The 22760-nt window shown below is 42.1% G+C and overlaps 1 protein-coding gene across 1 annotated transcript in view; it reads left to right on the plus strand.

Annotated features, from left to right (window-relative positions):
- Positions 1–22760, plus strand: part of JAK1 (Janus kinase 1) — a 139264-nt gene that overhangs the window by 71920 nt on the left and 44584 nt on the right. The window contains exons 2-4 of the mRNA XM_061121689.1: positions 7319–7401; positions 13200–13398; positions 16620–16743. Coding sequence (XP_060977672.1) covers positions 7396–7401; positions 13200–13398; positions 16620–16743 — 329 coding nt within the window. The 5' untranslated portion in view covers positions 7319–7395. The remainder of the gene's footprint in view (positions 1–7318; positions 7402–13199; positions 13399–16619; positions 16744–22760) is intronic.

A 22760-nucleotide genomic window follows, 5' to 3' on the forward strand; every position in this document is an offset into this window, starting at 1 on the left:
AAAAACTTGGCTAAGGTCACACAGAGAGTAGAGCTGGGGTCTGAACCCAGGTTAGATGACTCCAGGCCTAGGCTTCTAACTGGTTCTGTTCTGTGAGGAACTGTAGAGGTTGTATAACACTTATTACACAGGATTTGAACTCAGCTTTAGAGACTTTTTCAGTACCAGGCAGTTTCTCTTATTGTCTACAACACACACATACACTCTTCTTGTTGTCTACAACACACACACTTCTTACTGTCTACAACACACACAGTCTTCTTACTGTCTGCAGCACACACTCCTCAGTCTGACCCTGCTTCACCTTTTCACTGTGTCTCCCTCTTTCCTGCCTGAACCCTCCTGGTCTGCCTAGCCCTTCCTGTGCCTCCATCCTCTCAATTTTCCTCCCTCTGGCACTTTTCCAGGAGAGCTGCATCTTCATTTCTTTTTAGACTGACTATTCACGGCTGGAAACGAGTCCACTCTCCCTGGTCACTTCACAGCCCTCTCTCTCCTTGACTCCTGTAGTTCTTAACTCTTGTCTCTCAGCATCCCCTCCACATCTGATTTCTTGAGTTTTCCCATGTACATGTTCATCTTGCCAGCTCTCAATAGACTGGTGGGTTTAGGTGGATTTAGATTTTAAACATTCTACTTCTTTAGATTTCCCCCAAAGCCTGCACCTTGCTCAAGGAGTGTGGTGAACTGAAAGGGCAGTGAAGCTGGAGGCCAAGAAATGTGTCTGAACCCCATCTTGCTACTCACTGGTCGCTTGACCGTGGGAATGTTTGAAGCTGAGTCTTCTCATCTATAAGGAGTTGTGAGACTCGAATGTGGTTATAGATGTGAAAGCCCTTTTTAAGCTATAAAGTACCAGGCAACGGCAAGGTTTTATTGTGAAGGTACAAGTGTTTTATAAGTATTTTAGCAATGAATGGTTAGAAAGCACAAAAGATGAAGACAAGTCACCCCCACCCCCCCTTTCATCTTTGGAGAATCCACTTCTGTCACCATATTTTGACCTCTATATTCTGTGCTCTTTAGTAACACTATAGATGCATTAGTGGTAAAAGGAGAAAAAAGGGGGATAGCAAAGCATTTTGATACAGCGTGGCTTTTAGGTAAAGGTGTATATAATATATTTACTTTGATCAACAGCAGTCTCTCAGGGAAAGCAGGCTCACGGGGAGCAGTGCAGAGAGCCCCAGCCCATCGAGCTGACATTGATTGTTTGATCATCCCTAGAAGTTTATTGTAAATGAAGCAGCACTTACGGTTCTGGGGTATTCCTGGAATTGCTGCTATAGTTAGAAGTGAGTTATTCTGTGTGGCAGGAGTGGCATATAGAAAAGCCATAATTCTGACTTGCTGACAGGGAAAAAAAAGCAGATTTTGTATTTATGTCATCTTTTTGGCTGGAATCCACCAGCTTTGCATAGCATCTTGTGATGCCTTCATCAGAACAGTTTTCTGGGACTCGGCAAAGCAGAGGGCACTGGGAGCAACAGACGCAGTCGTTGCTAAGGCTCTGGTGGGTGCAAAGCCCTCAGTGATGAGATTGAGAGGGAACAAAGACGCTTTCCCAGGGAGGGAGGGAGGGTGTGTGTAGAGATGAAATTGAGAGGGAAGAAAGACGCTTTCCTGGTGTTTGTGTGTGTGTTGGGTCTCCAGGAGGCTTCACGCTCGCTGGGGTGGGCCTGTTCCAGGCCCGTCAGAACTTCCTCCCCACACCTCACCCCTACCCTCGTGCCCGAGCAGTGCGGTTAGTTACGGGCTGGAATGCAGGCAGGTCCTGGGGCCCTTCAGTGGTTTTTTTGTTTTTTTTTTGGAACAAAAGTTCTTTTTTTTTTTGCCTTTGAATTTTGTATTGGGGTATAGGCGATTAACAAACAGTGTTGTGACAGTTCCAGATGAACAGCAAAGGCGCCCAGCCATACATACACATGTAACCATGGTCTCCCCCCAAACTCCCCTCCCCTCCCATTCTGCATAACATGGAGCAGAGTCCCCTGTGCTACGCCCTGTCGGTTATCCATTTTAAACACAGCAATGTGTACATGTCCATTCCAAATTCCCCAACTATCCCTTCCCCCAGCACCCATAAGTTAGAATGACAGTCCTTTCAGTGTCTGGAGGGAGTGGCCTGGAGTGAGATCAGTCTCCTAGGTGAACGTTAGACTACGGAAAGTACTCAGAAGCCAGAGAAGACAGTGGTGTTGGTGATGGGAGGGCACTTAAAAGCAGTTTCTATGCCCTGTGGAAAGAACAGGATCTTTGGAATCCGTCACATGTTTGATATCTGGCACCTCCGCTGATTGGCCTAAAACTTGTGCTTTTTAGGAGAATGAAGTACACACGCCTGCTTCATGCATGAGATGTTGCAGATGCTTGGTGTACACTGGAGTTCCCTCTCCTTGATTGGAACTGCATTCATCAATCTGTAATCAGTTTAACAGAAATTGCAAGCAAAGTAGGAATGCTTCCTGCCCGCTGTACTCTGTGTTGGGTGCTTTATATGCATTGACTAAGTGAACTCTTAACAGCTTTAGGAGATACATGCTCTTTTGTTTTTTATCCTTCCACTTACAGCTGAGAACACTGAGGTTTGAGATGTTAAGTAACTTGCCTAAGATTACAATAGCTAGTCAGCGGGGAAGGCAGGATTCAAACCAGGGTCCTTAGGACTCCAGCTCAGACTTTTAACTGCTCTTTTTTGTCATCTGAGACTTCTGAAATGGGGCTTTGGTTTGTGACCAGGCTTTTGCTCAGAATCCGTATTTATTTGTTCTTTGTTCTTCTAAGCAACTTGACAGCCCACTTCAGTCCTCTGCTTTAAAGCCTGCATTGTATCGCTTTAGCACCAACATCCTTCTGTAGCTTCATTTGATAAAAGCGTTGTAGGAGCTTCAGGAAGATTTTTTTGAAAGATCTTTCTGATCTGTCAGACAAGATGCTTCTTCTCAGGTTCATGGATGACTCAGATTAAAATGATTTCTCAAGGTCCACTTGCTAGATGCATATAGAGGCAATAACACCACACCCTGAATTACAGTGATATTTCCATTGGGTAATGTTGCTTGCTTTGTTACCTTCATCTTTCGTTTAACCATTTAGCTTCTTCTTGATTGCCTGATACTGTAAAGCATGGAACGAAAGTGACAAAAGCCCCTGCCCTCTTGGAGCTTGTACTGTCGCATCAGGCCTCCCCACCAGCCTTAAGACCGGTGCCTGCTGAGATAGTTAGTGTTTAAGATCTTCAGTTTTAACATTTCTTAATATATTAAGCAGCTAATTTCAGGACATTTTCTAAATTGTAACTTTTTCTTTCCAGTTTTTCTGGGTTTATATCTTAATTCATCAACATTTTATTTGTATGTTCTACTTCAGAAATCAAAAGCTTTGATTACTTTAAGGCATCCATAAAGTAACTCACTATAGATGTGTTGGTTTCTCTAGTAAAAACCAAAATATTTTGAGTCGTGTCATTGATTTTTTCAAAAGATTTATATTTTACTTTCATTTATTCCTTGTTTAATGACAGTCCTTTCTTTAAAAATTGTTTTTAAAAATTTCATGTTGGAGTATATTTGATTAAGAGTGTGATTCAGTTGTACATTAGAGTGATTCAGTTATACATATACATTTGTCATTGATTTTAACCACCATCCAGTCTATTTTTATCATGTAAACCTGGCCGTGGCCTTTGGCCCGAAGTAGTCATATTCTTACCATCATATTTGCGACTATTAATATGATCTGTTTTTATCTCTGTCATCTCCACTGTTCAAAATTTAGTTTTATGTTCTTCTCTAATAGATAATTGTAGTTCAAAAGATGTCCTTGAAAATTAAACAGACTTTCTGTATCTTCAGACACTGATTTCTGGAATTTTGTGTCTTAAAAAATAGTTGTACTATCCCATTTATTGTAGCCAGTCCTGTTCAGACTCACAGAATTGAGTTTTTTTTCTGTTACTTTCCCCTCATTCATAAAGTATTAGATATTCATGTCTCTTGCAAAAGACTTTTGTAGAAAAAAAAAAAGAAATTGAGAATTTACAAAAGTTCTTGTTTTTTTTTTTTTTTTTTTTTTTATGTACAGTAGCGTCTGCAAGATTGAACCACTAAAGTAATCCTTTATCATTGGAAGAAAGGCATTTCCTTTCAAATTTTCGAAAATTTCTAAGTAGATTAGGATGGAAGAATTCACTGGTATCATCAAAGAGCTTTTGATTACTCACTTTTATCCTTCCTATTTTCTGAGCTTCTATGTATTCATTTGAGTTGGGAATGGAATCCAGTGGATCATGTTATTTTTAAAGGGTATTGAGTGATTCCTACTGGTCAGTTTTTCTAGCATTAAAGATTTACTTTTTGTATCTTGTAGCAAGAAACTTGAATTGATTTCTTAGAATTATCCAAAGTATTTATAATTGATCTTGCTCTTTTCTTGCTTGTTCTAAGAGTTAAGTAGCTTGAGCATATTGTTTAGTTTATTTGGAAGGGAATGTTAGTTGAATGAAGCCATTGGTCCAATGCTGTAGCACCAAAAGACACTTGTCATTCTAAATGAATCATCATTTCATATGGGTCACCAGTCTTAGGTTTAAGTGCTTAGCATGACTTTTAAGTGCTATATGGGTGTGTTCTAAGTTTTTATCTTATCTTCTTACTGAATCAGCCTATGAAAACATCATAGTAAAAAAAAAAAAAAATCATAGTAAATACATATTGTCAAGAAATTCTATTGCTGATCTTGATTTCTCAGAGTTTAAACTCTAGGCTAAGCATCACAAATCTATACCATTTTATTATTCTGTCCAGTTAATACTGAAGGTCAGCTTGAAAATAGGTACAATGTGATTTCAATATAGTGTTGCTTGTAGTAGAGAAAGAATAAGGGGAAAACCAAACCCTTTCTGATTGTAGGTTTTGGTAGAATCTTGGTGATTTAGTCTGATCCTCAATCTTATATGAGCCCAAGAGCAACATGACTTCCGTGTTCAAATAACATGTGACCTGATGGTGCATATTAAAATGCTTTGTGAGTTTTAAAAAGATTTACATGTTAGCCCTTCTGAAAGAGCCTGTGCCTGGTGGAACTTCAGGTCCCTTCCTGCTCTAAAAGGTTCTGAGTGTGTGTCCATTTTCTGGTTTGGGGCCAGCTTCTTATTGCTCTAAAGCATGGAGCCTGTCTTGTTGATTTCTGTTCATCTTTGGGAGCGTGCTACAAGAAATGGGTAGCAAGGCCTCAGACATGCTGTGCTGTTAGTAGGTATGAATGGATTAGTGTTGTTCTTTACTCACACACAAAAGGCATTTTGGAGGGTTTTCTCTATTTATGCAGCTGGGGAGACAGACTGGCTGGCTCCTTCCCTCTGTAGGGTCTTTGCACATGCTCTACTTTTACCCAAACTGGTTTCTCCTGACCTCGCATGATAGCTGTTCCATCTCAGCTCAGTGCTACTTCCCTCTTGAGTTCCATACTGGATCACATTCATCATTATATGCTCTTTTTCTTTCATGGCATTTTAAGTTCTTTATAATTATGTCTTTCTGTGCATCTTTGTTTGATTCTGTTAGTCCTGTGGACTGTAAACTCCACATGAGCAGTGACCATATTGCTCTTCTTCATTGCACCCTCTTTGATATAGCTCAGCTTCTGGCATGAAGAACTGCTCAAAAATAATTGTTGGATGAGTCTCCTAAATATGGGATTTGAACCCCTGCTTCTGAGCCAAAGCACGGTGTTAGCATGTAGCTAATTTCAGGTTTCTGTTTTGTTGCAGGGCAGGGTATCTATTTATCTAGTTAAGTCAATTGGTTACATAAAAATTTGAAGCCGAAAGTATAGTGTTTTGTTGTTTGAATTTTTAAAAAATTGTTCATGACAAAATAGCCAAGTCAAAGTCATCACATTAAAATTGGTACTCGTATCTTCTGCCTGGTCTCGTGTCATTGGTTTTGCCTTATCCACTGCAGAAAGAGGGCTTCCTAGGTGGTACAGTGGTGAAGAATCTACCTGCCAGTGCAGGAGACACAAGAGACTCCAGTGTGATCTCTGGGTTGGGAAAATCCCCTGGAGTAGGAAATGGCAACCCACTCTAGTGTTCTTGCCTGAAAATTTTCATGGACAGGGGAGCCTGGCAAGCTGCAGTCCATGGGATCAATCACAAAGAGTCCATTCAGTTGCAAAGACACAACTGAGCGATGGAGCCTGCACACACACTGCACAAAACCTTCCCAAAGAAGCCCTCTCCAGTATCAGTCACTGAATTAGCAGTGGTCATAAAGGTGACATCATGCCACACCCACTGATTTTAGGTTGCTTTTGTGTGTTCATTTGTGCTGTCTCCCACTTCGACTGTAAGGTCCTGTGCGAATACTGGCCTTGCAGCCTCAGAGGTAACTCATCTCGCTTTCCCCAGGCACACCTCCACTTCTGCCATGTAATGCATGGGACTGTACTCTTCCTAAAGCTAGATTCTGATAAAATGTGTGGAATGGCCAACAGAAAACTGAGACAATAATCTCTATTAATTTGGCAGCCATTTTCAAATCATTAAGAATGGTTGCTCCTTACTTGCAAACATAGTCTTACTCTTAAAAAGAGTTTGTGAGAAGCACCAAGGAAAGTTGTTAAAACAATACAGAGCTGTGCGTGGTGGTGGTTTTGATGGTTAGTGGTAAGAATGGGACCAGGTACTTTAATTCTGCAGAACCAAGATGGTATTCTTGTTTAGTATGAATAAGGCTTTGAGGTGAGGTTGGGAAGTTGGGAGGGCCTTTATTTGCTGCTTAAGTTTTCAAATAAAAATGACTCAAAAAATATTTCATGAATTGAAAGCTTCATTGGTCAGATTTGTTCCCAGGCCCTCCTCCTATCACCATACCATCTGCTGTTTCACCGTTAAAATGAAGCCATGGCTAAGCTGGATTGGGAGGAGGGTGATTCTAAAGGAAGTGGAAATGGGAAATAAAAGTGCACACCTTTGGGTATCCTCAACTGTTGTTCACAGCCTCAGGGGAGAGAGAGGTTGTGGACAGAAAAGGTACATGGTCCTCATTCACATGGACAGGGCACTCTGTGCCACAAAGCAAAAGTCCCTGGCTTCTTTCTTGAAGCAGTGAAAATAATGTCTTGTTTGATTTTTATGCCCTAAGATGCCTCTCTGTCCTCTGTGTCCTCATCAGTGTTTTTCCTCCCCCTAATTCTTCCTCTGAAATGCTTTTTCCTGCCTGGTTTTGGTTTAGGCTGCTTCCTTAATGAAAATGTTTTCTTATTTTCTGATGCAGTTACCTCTGCAGCTGATTTATTTATTTTTCTTTGTTTTTAGCTCAGCTCTGAATGGGTTTTGGAAAGTAGAGACGAAAATCCAGTCTGCGTTTTAGGGGACATTGGACAGCCGGATAAATGCAGGTATGTGCATTTGCGTATTGAAAAGAAAGACAAAACAGAAAATAGTCTCTATAAAGAATAATGAAACTGATCTTAAACTTGTAGTACTACCTTACTATAGCCATTTATTTTTCTATATTGTTATTTTAATGTTTCTTCATTCCAAATGTTGCATGGGCTACTTTGGAGATTTTTTTTTTTAACTACAGAAGAATGGGAAGTATAAAGTCAAACTTCCCTCATAATTCCTCCTAGATATTCACCACTGTTAGCAATTTATTGTCTGTTTTTCCAAATTGTACATATGCAACACCAGAAGGGTCATAATGTACATACTATGCTTTTTTCATTTGGCAGTGTCACAGACATCTTTCAGCCATTGGTTCAGTTAGGTTTATGTCACCTTAACAGCCTGTTTTGAGGGAGGTCACCATTATCTTCATTACCTCCACCATAGTTTGGCCCCAGGGAAATAGCAGAGAGGGAACATAGCTCCACCCATCAACAGAAAACTGGATTAAGGATTTACTGAGCATGGCCCTGCCCATCAGAACAAGACCCAGTTTCCCCCTCAGTCAGTCTATAACATCAGGAAGCTTCCATAAGCCTCTTATCCTTCTCCATCAGCAGGCAGACAAAAAGAAAACTACAATCACAGAAAACTAACCCATCTAATCACATGAACCACAGCCTCATCTAACTTAATGAAACTATGAGCCATGCCCTGTAGGGCCACCCAAGACGGACAGATCATGGTGGAGAGTTCTGACAAAATGTGGTCCACTGCAGAAGGGAATGGCAGATGACTTCAGTATTCTTGCCTTGAAAACCCAGAAACAGTATGAAAAGGGAAAAAGAGAGGACACTGAAAGGTGAACCCCCCGGGTTGGTAGGTGCCCAATATGCTATTGGAGAAGAGTGGAGAAATAACTCCAGAAAGAATGAAGAGACAGAGCCAAAGCAAAAACAACACCCAGTTGTGGATGGGACTGGTGATGGAAGCAAGGTCCGATGCAGTAAAGAGCAATATTGCATAGGAACCTGGAATGTCAGGTCCATGAATCAAGGCAAGTTGGAAGTGGTCAAACAGGAGATGGCAAGAGTGAACGTTGACATTTTAGGAATCAGCAAGCTAAAATGGACCGGAATGGGTGAATTTAACTCAGATGACCATTATATCTACTACTGTGGGCAGGATTCCCTTAGAAGAAATGGAGTAGCCATCATAGTCACCAAAAAAGTCTGAAATGCAGTACTTGGATGCAGTCTCAAAAACGACAGAATGATCTCTGTTCATTTCCAAGGCAAACCATTCAATATCACGGTAATCCAAATCTGTGCCCTGACCAGTAATGCTGAAGAAGCTGAAGTTGAACAGTTCTATGAATACCTATAAGACCTTCTAGAATTAACACTCAAAAAAGATGTCCTTTTCATTATAGGAGACTGGAATGCACAAGTAGGAAGTCAAGAAACACCTGGAGTAACAGGCAGATTTGGCCTTGGAGTACAGAATGAAGCAGGGCAAAGGCTAATAGAGTTTTGCCAAGAGAACGCACTGGTCATAGCAAACACCCTCTTGCAACAACACAAGAGAAGACTCTACACATGGACATCACCAGATGGTCAATACCAAAATCAGATTGATTATATTCTTTGCAGCCAAAGATGGAGAAGCTCTATACAGTCAGCAAAAACAAGACCAGGAGCTGACTGTGGCTCAGACCATGAACTCCTTATTGCCAAATTCAGACTTAAATTGAAGAAAGTAGGGAAAACCATTAGACCATTCAGGTATGACCTAAGTCAAATCCCTTATGATTATACAATGGAAGTGAGAAATAGATTTAAGGGACTAGATCTGATAGACAGAATGCCTGATGAACTGTGGATGGAGGTTCGTGACATTGTATAGGAGCCAGGGATTAAGACCATCCCCAATAAAAACAAGTGCAAAAAACCAAAATGGCTGTCCGAGGAGGCCTTACCAAATAGCTGTGAAAAGAAGAGAAGCAAAAAGCAAAAGAGAAAAGGAAAGATATTCCCATTTGAATGTAGAGTTCCAAAGAATAGTAAGGAGAGATAAAAAGTCTTCTCAGTGATCAGTTGAAAGAAATAGAGGAAAACAATAGAATGGGAAAGACTAGAGATACCAAGGGACCATTTCATGCAAAGATGGGCTCAATAAAGGACAGAAATGGTATGGACCTAACAGAAGCAGAAGATATTAAGAAGAGGTGGCGAGAATACACAGAACTGTACAAAAAAGATTTTCACGACCCAGATAATCACGATGGTGTGATCACTCACCTAGAGCCAGACATCCTGGAATGTGAAGTCAAGTGGGCTTTAGGAAGCATCACTACGAACAAAACTAGTGGAGGTAATGGAATTCCAGTTGAGCTATTTCAAATCCTAAAAGATGATACTGTTAAAGTGCTGCACTCAATATGTCAGCAAATTTGGAAAACTCAGCAGTGGCCACAGGACTGGAAAAGGTCAGTTTTCATTCCAATCCCTAAGAAAGGCAATGCCAAAGAATGCTCAAACTACCTCATAATTGCACTCATCTCACACGCTAGGAAGGTAATGCTCAAAATTCTCCAAGCCAGGCTTCAGCAATACGTGAACCGACTTCCAGATGTTCAAGCTGGATTTAGAAAAGGCAGAGGAACCAGAGATCAAATTGCCAACATCCACTGGATCATCAAGAAAGCAAGAGAGTTCCAGAAAAATATCTACTTCTGCTTTATTGACTATGCCAAAGCCTTTGACTGTGTGGATCACAATTAACTGTAGAAAATTCTGAAAGAGATGTGAATACCAGACCACCTGACCTGCGTCTTGAGCAACCTGTATGCAGGTCAGGAAGCAACAGTTAGAACTGGACATGGAACAACAGACTGGTTCCAAATAGGAAAAGGAGTACACCAAGGCTGTATATTGTCACCCTGCTTATTTACCTTATATGCAGAGTACATCATGAGAAATGCTGGGCTGGATGAAGCACAAGCTGGAATCAAGATTGCCGGGAGAAATATCGATAACCTCAGATATGCAGATGACACCACCCTTGTGTCAGAAAGTGAAGAAGAACTAAAGAGCCTCTTGAAGAAAGTGAAAGAGGAGAGTGAAAAAGTTGGCTGAAAGCTCAACATTCAGAAAACAAAGATCATGGCATCTGGTCCCACTACTTCATGGCAAGTAGATGGGGAAACAGTGGCAGACTTTATATTTTGGGTTCCAAAATCACTGCAGATGGTGACTACAGCCATATAATTAGAAGACGCTTACTCCTTGGAAGGAAAGTTGTGACCAACCTAGACAGTATATTAAAAAGCAGAGACATTACTTTGCCAACAAAGGTCTGTCTAGTTAAGGCTGTAGTTTTTCCAGTAGTCATGTATGGATGTGAGAGCTGGACTGTAAAGAAAGCTAAGCATCGAGGAATTGATGCTTTTGAACTGTGGTGTTGGAGAAGACTCTTGAGAGTCCCTTGGACTGCAAGGAGATCCAGCCAGTCCATCCTAAAGGAGATCAGTCCTGGGTGTTCATTGGAAGGACTGCTGTTGAAGCTGAAAGTCCAATACTTTGGCCACCTGATGGGAAGAATTGACTCATTTGAAAAGACCCTGATGATGGGAAAGATTGAAGCTGGAAGGAGAAGGGGACAACAGAGGATGAGATGGTTGGATGGCGTCACCAACTCAATGGACATGAGTTTGAGTAAATTCCGGGAGTTGGTGATGAACAGAGAGGCCTGGCATGCTGCAGTCCATGGGGTCGCAGAGTCAGCCACGACTGAGCAACTGAACTGAACTGAACAGCCTCATAGTGTTCCTTTGTGTTGATACTCTTAATTTTGTTTACCGAACCCTCTCCTGTTGGACATTGTATTTTCTTTTTCTATTTCAAATGGTCCCTCATCTTCTACATATATAATCATGAATACTTTCCTTATTATATTTTTATGGTAAAAGGGTATGATACCATCTTCGAATTCTTCCCCTGCTATGTTTGTTCAGAGTCTTAAAGAGAAAGGTTTTTCTTATGTTATGAAGCAGATTCTAGTTACTGTTTTTTCATCTCTTATTTTTTGTTGGAGGTTAGAGTTGGAAGCCCAGTGTTGGTTTTTTTTGTTTGATAGTTGATCTGAACCTTAAGATGAGTTACGAGCTAATCTTTCAGCCTGGTCTTTGAAAAAATTTGATCTTCAGATTTACTTTGGTGATTAAACAGGTAAAACCAAATGCCTCTTAGTTTGTGGCATTGAGGAGTACCTGGTTTGTGTCCTTCCTGTAAGTATCTCTTCATCAGGGCAGCTAATAGACTAAGCACAGAATTTGATGAAGAGAACTGACAGTGGCTCTCCTTCTATAGCTTGGTTTGGGTCATTCCGCAAGCCCTGTGCTAGGCACTGGTACAGAGATGGACAGCGTTGTGCTTGTCCTTAAGGAACTCATAGCACGTGGGATTGAGAGAAAGACAGACATGAGAATAAGAGGATCGTAGTTCAGCGTGCTCAGTGCAGTGTGGTGAGTGTGAGAGAGGGCATCTCACTCAGGAGGTGGAGAGGTGGGGTGGAGGTTCAGTGGAGGCTTCCTGCAGGAGGTAATATCGGAGCTGAGTTCTAAAGAAAATTGAAGTTTGCCATGAAAGGGATAAGGTGCAAAGGTACTCCTGTTGGAGGATCAGCGTAAGCAAAGGCAGGAAAATGAGAAAAATTACATTGGTGGTGGGTGGACTAGGGGGTGGGTAATAGGAAGATGGCAGCTTTGTGGATTTCAAGCCTGAAGTAAGAGACTGAGGGTGATGTGAGATGAGTCCAGTGAAGCTAGCTAGCCTGTTGAGGGAAGGCCTCTGTTAGCAGGTTAGAGTTGGTCTCTAGATTAATGGGGAATCTTTAGAGGGTCTGATGTGTGCTTTGGGGGCTAAGTGAAGGTGGGCTTGGTAGGCAGGAGGAAAGTAGGAACCTGGGGTCAGAGAAGTTAGTTTGAGGCCTTTGGTGTTGGGGTGAGGGGGAGAAAGAACACCTGAGACTTTCTCTAGTTCCCCCCTCTTTTCTCTCTGCACCCATGGTTAAGTTGCTGAGGTTGTCTCTTTAATTCTAGTTGTTCTCCCCACCAAGGGGGCTCAGGTGAGTAACTTATTTGCAAACTTCTCACCAGTGGGTTCTGATCTTTGACAGCAAGGCTTCTCTCTCACATCCTGGTGCCACAGAGTGCTGCCCATCGACCTCCCCGTCTGTGGGGTGAAGGGGCCTGGCTGCACTCATTAATTCTCGTGATCTGTCCATGTGGTTTATGAACACGAGTCTGTAGTCCTTTTGTGTGCACTGTCTCAGAGCCAGCCCTGAGTGAGATTCTAGGGGCATGAAGTAAGGATGGTTAATGCCCTCATTGAGCTTGTCATTTACTGTGAGATAGACATAAAATTAAAAGGCAGTGTAATTTGTGCCAGTAGGTCTAGTGGTAGCAGGAATATTAGTAACATTAACATCAGTGGTTCCAGAATGAGGCACATTTTTCAGCTACAACTTGTGTAGAAATAGAGAATATAAATTTAGGTCATGTCTACATCACTCTGATTTTTGAGAATATGGTCTGACAATAATTTATTCATTAGGGTGCATAATTGATTACCTTCCATGGTTGCTTCTGTTGTAAGCTCCCATGCATTTGATTTTCAGGGAGGGAAGGGGCAGGAGGGAGGTCCTTATCTAATAACCATATCTTTCTCCTTGCTTCCCTTCAAAACACTCTTTGACCAACTTTTAGTACGTAGAATGACCATGTAATCTCATTTTCCTTCCACTCCAGTATCTAAATATAAAAGAGGACTGCAGTGCCATGGCCTTCTGTGCTAAAATGAGGAGCTCCAAGAAGGCGGAGATGAATCTGGAGGCCCCTGAGCCGGGGGTGGAAGTGCTCTTCTACCTGTCGGACAGGGAGCCTCTCCGGCTGGGCGGCGGAGAGTACACGGCGGAGGAGCTGTGCATCCGAGCGGCGCAGGAGTGCTGTGAGTACCAGGGGCTGCCCGGCAGGCCCCGGTCTCTGCCCCTGGCAGCTCCACTGGGGGGAGGAGGGCTGGGTTCTGTGGCTCAGCTGTTCTGTCCAGCCTCAGCCACTGACTGGCATTTAGCCTTAGGCCGGTGAATTTAATTCTAAAAATTTCACTTCTTACTGTCTTCACTGCAAGGTAACTTATTCCTTCTCTGTCATTAATGGGGTCTGAGAAAATGATGCTTAGTTTTCTAATTTCCCCTGTATCTATGAAATTGAAATGTCAGCACTAAATGAATAAAGCACAAAGTTATAAGCTCAGTAAGTACCATCTCTCAATATGTTAATAGTTTAAAACTTCTGAAAAGTGTGATCTATCCTTAGGCTGCCATGGCCTGCCTCTTTTGTGCCTGACACCCTCCTCCCCACCCCAGCGATATCGTGATGCTAAATTGAAGTGAGAAGTTAAGTGTCACTTTGTGGCTTGGTCAGATTGCCAAGTTGTGAAAAGGAAGGACAGTGAAGCTGTGAACAACACAATCCTTTTTTATATTTATATATTTTTAAGTGAAGCTTCTCTTACTAAAGTTAGCCTATTGCCCTCAGAAGGTGGGAAACCAAACTAACAAAATAAAGCCACTTTCATTATCCTTTAAACCTCGGGGTCATTGGCAGTTTTTGCCTACCTGCTTTTAAATGACAGGTAAAGTTAATTGATAGAAACTGCAAGATCTAATCCACTTGGAGCTTGGTGATGGTTGTACAGCTTTGTACAGCTGTTTTTTAAAAAAATCAACTCATTTCATCATGGTGGATTCAGTAGGTATGATGGCAGGTAGCCTGATCCATGCTTTACTTACATCATCTTTGGTCCTCAGAGCAGCTCTGAGGATTATTACAATGGGGGTGGTGGGGGAATTGTATGGCTCTTTGCAGAATAAGCTACCTTGTCTTAGAGCCAGCCCTGAGTTAGGTTTGTCTAGAAAACCCATTTTCTTTCTGATCTGTCTTTCTGCTTAAAATTCTTTAAATACCAGAGTTGAAATAAAAGGGGAGAGGTTGGTGTGACAGCAGCTTTAAAAACATTTTTTCCCCTTTCTCTTGAGATTTGGTTTATGGTGTTTATTCTCTTAGCCAAGCGTCTTGCCATTAGCATAACAGGTATAAACCTTAGTTTGTTAGCAAGGATCATTTGTGCAGAATTGTTGGGCTGCAGTTAGTGAGAGGTAGAGGAATTGCTGTTTCAAGAGATGAGAGGGAGAGCCTGTGAATATGAAGACAGACTCAGCCCCTGTATCCTGTTACTCTGGGCTCAGGGTCAGTTTGGGGCATCAGTTTTTAAGCCCAGTCTGTAGAGGATGATTACTAGCTTTTGTAACCAACTCAGGGGATTGTTGCAGAAATTAATACATGAATATGGAATATCACAGATTCTTGTAGCTATTATTATTTTTATAGTACATGATGTTTTGGGGGCAATATTCTCATTTTTTTACCAATATAGATAGGATAGATTTTTGTTCTTTTATCTCTCATTATTTTACCCTCCTCGGTAGCTCTATCTGGGTTTGAATGCCAGTCTTACATTTTACTAGTTGAACAACCTTGAATCAGACTAAATCTCGGAGTTTCTTTATCTGTAAAATGGCAGAAATAATACTTAACCACAGAAGGTATTAGGAGAATTAAAAGATGATAGATGTAGAGTATGTTAGCCTCATGCCTGATACTAAGCCCTCAGTAAATGTTGGTGCTATGTAGGTATTTTTGATCTTCTTTTTAAGTAGTGATATATTCTGAATCAGACCTGGGATAGAGTTGTAGACTTATCTATTTGATTACAGATAAATTATGCTTCAAATACGTGTTTTCATATTCAAATACGGATATCTATAAAGAAAAGCTAGGTTTCCAGGCCAGTCCACAGAAGCCAGTTAATGAATGAAAATCCATTGTTTACCTGAAATATAGTCCTAGTAATACTGGATCTAAAAGCCATTTACCATGGTTCCCAAGGGAAAATGCTCTTTGAAGCTTAGCTCCATCTCCTCTGCTACATGGAGTAGTGTAACTCCATGTACAGTTACTGAAGAAGTAACTCCCAAATAACTTGAGAAACAGAAGTTGAGGTATTCAGCAGAAGCATGAAGAAGCCAAGAAACCTGTAACTTCTTAGTGTGTGCATGGGAGAGAGTCCCTGCCTAGGTGGGCAGGATCAGTGGGGGTACCAGTCACTGTCCATCTGTCTTCACGTATCTGAGTTGGGAATCAAGTACCAGCTACCTCACGTTCCCCGCCTCCTCCTTTTTTTGTTTTTTCCCACCATATAAGTTCATTGTATCTTTGTTTGAGGCCTGACCACACATGAAAATATCAACAATAATTGATTATTTATAATCATTCTCCTACTTCCCTTACACTTTTAGGTTACAGGTGTGTGTAATTTTAATCATGGGCTCAGTGGAAGTTGAGTGGAAAGGTACTTTCCTGGCCTCATCTCCCTAATCTCTTCTAACATTCTTATACCAAAGGAGGTGGTTAGTTGGATAGGAAGTCAAGGGAGCACTTGTAGGGAGGCAAGGCTACCTGTTGTCAACAGTTATGTTCTTGCTAGTTGGCTGTTAGTAAAAAATACTTCAGTAACTATACAGAGTACCTTAAAAGTGTATTTACCATTTATGGTAATAGATTTTAATCATGGATAATCACTTTGGTTATTTATTCTAACACACATTTCACACGCTACTGCCAGGAACTTATTTGCATGTTTAATGTGTAATCAAAGTATGTTAGAACTGTTTAAACACTCTGTAGGAGCTAGATCAAGGATTTCTCAAATTCTAAGAGTGCTTCTCACTGTGATTAGCAAGGTGCACAACAGATGGGGTCTGGGACTTTCTCAGATGGCCTTTTTTTCTTTGAATCAGGATTTGGTAAGACTGTCACAGACACTGTAATGAGAAATATTATTAGACTTTTATTTTTAAATGGTTTTTTACCTGGTTTGCCAGGTGCTATAGTCCATATTCCTGGAGAGCCATAATTTTTTATTATTATGTTTAAAACTGCCTGATTGTGCATGATTGGAAGTTGTATTTAGCCCTAAGAGGATGCAAATATGACTCGGATTCTTTCTGAATGAGAGAATTGCTGGTCTTTGCATATGTGGTGCTTTGAAAAAAGATGGCCAGATCTATCTGTCTTTAATTTGCTGATCCCTTCTTCACTTTTGCCCAGGTATCTCTCCTCTGTGTCACAACCTCTTTGCCCTGTATGACGAGAGCACCAAGCTCTGGTACGCTCCGAATCGCAGCATCACCGTTGACGACAAGACGTCACTCCGGCTCCACTACCGGATGAGGTATGGCTGCCTGCCAGTCTCGCCTGCGCAGGGACGCACGACCGTCAGCCTGCAGACCTAAGTCACTTACCAAGAGGCAGTGTAGTCATTTTTGCAACCTGTAAGTTTTGTATTTGCTTGCTATGAGAAAGGACTTCTTCAGTATTTGGAGAACAATTCAAGATGAGTTTGATCACCTTCCTCTGTTGCATTTTAGAAAAGAAATCATTAAAAAGCAGAGGGTATTTTGAATAGGCTTAGTACCTTACAGCAGAGTTTTTATTCAGTGAATTATGGTCATGAGTTTAATTTAGAGAGTTATGACCAGAAATTTTTTGAGAGAGATAGATGAGAATAGATAATATCAGCATATATACATAACCTAAGAATATTGTTTTTAGAGCTGTAGTTTGAGATTAATCTGTACGTTCTAGGTCATGGTATAATAAAATGTTTCTTAATATATAATCTGTATGTTCTAGGCCATGGTATAATAAAATGTTTCTTAATATATAATCCGTATGTATTAGCTCATTGTATAATAAGATGTTTCTTACTAGAGAGCTTGAGAAACACTGCCTGAAGTGGAAACCTAGAAATCCTAGCTTGGTCTTGTTCTAAAGAGGTGGGTGTTTCAATCCACTGCCTGAGGATTTTGGTCCAGTGGGGCTATAATTTTTCTTCTAGTGAATATTTTATCTTTGCTCCCATATTGTAGACTTTGTTAAGTGTCACATAGTCTCCTAAGGTGGCATAGTCAGTACTTCATCGCTATAGTCTCTTGAGTTTATAAGCATGTTTGATCTGTATGTTGAATTGGAAGTGTATTTATTAGATACTAGTTAACCACAAGCTTCCCTTTAGTCGGTAAAGAATCTGCCTGCAATGTAGGAGACCTGGGTTCGATTCCTATGTTGGGAAGATTCTCTGGAGAAGGAAATGGCAACCCACTCCAGTATTCTTGCCTGGAGAATCCCATGGACAGAGGAACCTGGAGAGCTATAGTCCATGGGGTCGCAAGAGTCAGACACGACTTAGCAACTAAACCACCTGCCACCAGTTAACCACAGGTTCACACTTGTATTTAACAGAGAAGCTGATAAACAGGGTGAATCCTTTTTGAAAAGGATCTTAACTTACCTAGAGGGGATTTAGTCAGTGAGTTGGCTCAGGTGCTACTGGAACGCAGGGTCATGTAGAACAGCCTGGGGATCTCAGAGGCTCTCCACAGTATCTTAACTGCTATTTCCGTTGAGAGGTCAGTAGAGTTATTACCATTCTGCAGTGGCTGGATGTTTTTCTCAGCGGAAGCTGAACCAGATGTACGTTCTTTGATAATCATCCTGGGCTGACTTTTCTCCTCCCTCCTTACTCACCCTTGGTCTCACCTTGAGAGGTGTGTGTCCTGTGAGATTTCCTGCCCCAGGTTTAGGGAAATGTTCATCCCACCCAGCTGAGCCTTCTGGCTAAATTTGGATTTATTTTTCAGAGTGTAATCCTGTTCCTGTGGCCTGGGGGTTGGCTCTGCAACCCAACATTGAAGCATGTATTTGTAGCTTGAAGTCTGGGAAGGAGGCTTGTCACTCAGTTCTAGTTCTTTCCCTCTAGGTTTTTAGACTCAGAATCTAGAATGGTAGAATATGGGACTTGGAAGGGACCTGAGTTTGCCTGATTCAGCTCTTCCTATTTTTTAGGTGGAAACTGATGTCCAAAAAAGACAAGTGAGTTACTCAAAGTTACATGCATAGTGACTTGTCTTGTTAGCACTAGAATCCTCTTGGTTGGTCATGTGAATGCCTCATGAAAAACTGTCTTTGACAGCTCCCCATTTCTGTTGGGTATTCCCAGGTGGTGCTAGTGGTAAAGACACGCCCTCCCCCCCCGCCCATTGCCAGTGCAGGCGATGTAAGGGACCCAAGTTTGATCCCTGGGTTGAGAAGATTCCCTGGAGAAGGGAGTGGCAGCCCACTCCAGTATGCATGCCTGGAGAATCCCATGAACAGACGAGCCTGGTGGGCAGCAGACCATGGGGTTGCACAGAGATGGACACACACACACGTTACTGCTAGCTGCCAGGAAGTTCATGGCTGCCTTACTTTTGGCACCTTGACTTTGTACCTGACACTGTGCTTCAACAGGATATTGCCTTGTTACCACAAACTCTTTGAACTTGGAAAGATCCCACCCTAAGCTAAAACATTTGCATTACAACAGACTACATAATTTTGAAACCTCATCATCTTGCCACTAAAGAAGGTGTAATGTGAAAATAAATGTTGGTGACTATTTCAGTGGAATCCCAGCTCTATTTTGGGCAGTATTTTTGTACTTTAATTATAGTTTTCTGCTTTTAGATAATTTTTTAGCTATTGTTTTATGATTTATCTTAATATAAGACAAACATACTCTTTATTCCTTTTAAGAAAAATCATATTTTCTTGCTTTTTTATCTAAATGAATTTCACTGTCCATTAGTCAGGTTCTATAGAAACCTAAAGAGAATTTGTTGTATATAATATCTGTACATAAGCTTAGACTATGTAATCATCTGTAGTATAATTTTCTCAAAAACTTGCAAGGAAGGCGTATCTCTCATTGGTGGGTCTATCTGTCTGATGACCCCTTCCTCCCTCCTTCCTTCTGGCAGTATTCTCCCACATCATCCTGCAAAGGAATATAATAGTCCATTATCATACTACATTTATTTAGGTCATCCTTAATTTTTTTCCATTAGCATATTGTAATATCAGGAGTTGGTGGCCCAGGTTTAATAATTAATTTTGAAAGGAGTGTACAGTTTCTGTCTTGAGGGTACTTACTGGTTTTGTCTTATTAGCGATTAGGTAGGTGTTGATTTTTTTTTTTCCCTAAAACATTTCCATTGTTACACTTATTTATATATTTTTCTTGAAATATAGTCAATTTGTAATTTGTTTCATATGTACAGCATAATGATTCAATATATTTTAAAAAATACTTATTTTTTGGTTGTGGTGGGTCTCTGTTGCTGCACGCAGGCTTTCTCTAGTGGTGAGTGCGGGGCTGCTCTTTGTTGTGTGTGGGCTTCTCACTGCAGTGGCTTCTCTTGTGCCGTGTGGGCTCTAGTCACGCGGGCTTCAGCAGTTGCGGCGGGAGCGCTCGGTAGTTGAGGCTCCTGGGCTCTTAGAGCACAGGCTTAGTTGCTCCATGGCATGTAGCATTTTCCCAGACCAGGGATCGAACTGGTGTCCCTTGCATTGCAAGGTGGAGTCCTAACCATTAGACCACCAGGGAAGCCCTGTGATTCAGTATTTTTTATTTAAAGTTATTACAAAATAGTGGCTATATTGCCCTGAGCCATACAATAGTACAATATATCCTTGTTGCTTATGGAAGATGTTGATTTCGACAGTCACTAATCTAAAGGTTTTTTCCATTTTATTGTCTTATTAAATAGAGAGCTATCAGTCTCTGACTATAGGCAATTTCCAGAGATCCAGCCTTGTTTTAGGCTCACTTCAGCCTTTCTGTAATGAAGACATTGTACATTGCCTTATCTTGTTGAACATCTTACCAGAAGGCTTCTAAAGCAAGGCCATTTTCACAGCACTCAGATGGCAACCTTGGAAAATGTCCTCATTCAGCCCCAAGGGGGTATGCTGGGTGCGTGGCTCTTTATCATAGAGTCTCAGCGGGGATGTGGGAAATCCATGGTTCCTACTGGTTCAGGGAAAATCTGTGATCAGTTCTGCTCTTTCAGACAGCTTCCTCCACCCTTGACATCGCTTTGCCTCATTAGCCCAGGTAATCTTCCATGCGTGCTGCATGCTAAATCGCTTCAGTTGTGTCTGACTCTTTGCCACCCCATGGACTGGGGCCCGCCAGGCTCCTCTGTCTGTGGAATTCTCCAGGGAAGAATACTGGAGTGGGTTGTCATGTCCTCCTCCAGGGGTTCTTCCTGACACAGGAGTCGAACCCTCATCTCTTAATGTCTCCTGCATTGGCAGGAAGGTTCTTTACCACTAGCACCACCTGGGAAGCCCAGAAGTGAAAATGTTAGTTGTTCAGTTGTGTCCAACTCTTTGCAACCCCATGGACTGTACCCTGCCAGGATCCTCAGTCCATGGGAGTTTGCAGGCAAGAATACTGGAGTGGGTTGCCATTTCCTTTTCCAGGGGATCTTCCCGACCCAGGCATCACACCCGCATCTCCTGCACTGGCAGGTGGATTCTTGCCCACTGCACCACCTGGGAATCGTATCTCTTTGTGAGACGCCTGCTTTGAGCCTTTGTGTGTGGAGTGCTTGGCACACAATTAGCACTTGGAAGCTCTAAGTTACTCTCTTCATCATCCCATTTAGACCTGTCACCTGTCTCCTCCCAGGCAGGACCCCCCAGAACTTAGAGTAGATCACTAGCTTATTGTATGAATGATGAGAATGCTCCATTTTGGACTTCCCTCAGTGGTCAGAGGAGTCCGTCATGGCCTTGTCCCTCTTTTTCTGCCCCCGCTTCAGATTTCCTGCTTAGCTGCTGGAGCTGGTTCACCTCTTACTTTCTGCCTTCCCTGGGCAGCCAATCCTAAAGGAGTCCTTCTGGCCTGTGCTCTGTTCTGCCCTTGAAGAGCAGGCTTCTCAGCCTGGGGGCAGCATGGATGCCAGCCTCTTGGGCAGCTGAGAGCTACAGGCTTCTACTTTCACATGGAAGGGTATGGACAGGGACAGTCCTGTAGCTACGGTTTATGCTGCATGTGGACTCTGTAGATACATGGCTTTTTTCTGCCTGAGAGAGAGATGCCAAAGGCCACAGTCAAGTTATTAGTCACTTTGGTAAGTTACATAAAATATGGGTTATATAGAATCACTGGAAAGTTGTAAAATGTTGATTTTACCTTTAAAGTAACTTCTTACCCATCCTTTCCATTTTAATGACTACTTCTTGAATTAGGTCATTCATTTGCTGTTCATTCATCCAACAAGCGTGTATTAAGCACCTGTTCTGTGCCAGGCACTGGGGATTTAGTGATGAACAGGATAGCTGAGGCCTCTGCCCCACGAAGCTCACGGCATTGCCCAGGTGGTCGCCATAGGCACCTGTTGTCTCTCTGCCTCTCTCGTTTCAGTCCATCTTCCAGGGGGATCCTGCCTTGTATCAGCTTGGCTCGCAGGCTTTCCTATGCCTTCTGTGCCTTGTCCAGACTCCATAGCCTGCCTGGTGTTTATTTATTCTAGTCCCAACTCCCTCCCCAACCCTTTACCCTTCCCTGCCACTGCCTCTGGCAGTGGGGGCAGCTTCTCCCTTCTTGGTCCTCCATTGTGCCTTACCTGAGACTCTCATGTTTAAGAAAAACTTAGCTTTGAGGCACAGTGCCTAGGGTTCACAGTGTTATTAGGTCCCCACAGAAGTGTTTTAATTTTGTTTAAGTCAAGAAAAAAACTAATCCAGCCTGGATTATATTCATCTTTATACCACCACAGTTGTTATGTTTATATTTACCTTTAATATTTTTGTTATGGAGGAAAGGAAAACTGTGTGAGGTCCATGAAAGTCACAGTGTAGCCCTATCTATGAGATGTACCCTCTTGTCTGCTACTTTGAGGATATTGTTGAATTTGACTGATTGCCTCTAGACAGGGGATTCACAGCAGGCAGGGGCTGTGCCTAAGAACCCCTTGCCTTCCAGAGCCTGACCAGATCCTGCATGCCCCAGGCTCTGCCAGGATAGCTCTCTGACAGGTGTCTGGGTTCAATGGCAGCTCCTTTTGAGGAAGAGATTTTTATTTGTTCCTTCCTCATGCTATCATGGTTTCTCCTCAGCACATGGGCATGTCAAGGGAGAGAGACCCAGGGACCTGCTGAGTCTGTGACCTGAAGCTGTCCTGGATCAGTTTGGCTTAGTCACCTTCATATCTTCCAGAATTCCTGGTGTTTCTCTTACAGATGGTGGAGAAAACAGGCTCTTGGTCTTAGGTCACCTACCCTCTTGGAACCTCAGTATTCCTCCTCTATAAAATGGAAGCAGTAAAACAATTTGTACAATTGCTGCAAGCATTAAATAGC

The sequence above is a fragment of the Dama dama genome, chromosome 20 (assembly GCF_033118175.1).
Source record: "Dama dama isolate Ldn47 chromosome 20, ASM3311817v1, whole genome shotgun sequence".
Lineage (NCBI taxonomy): Eukaryota > Metazoa > Chordata > Mammalia > Artiodactyla > Cervidae > Dama > Dama dama.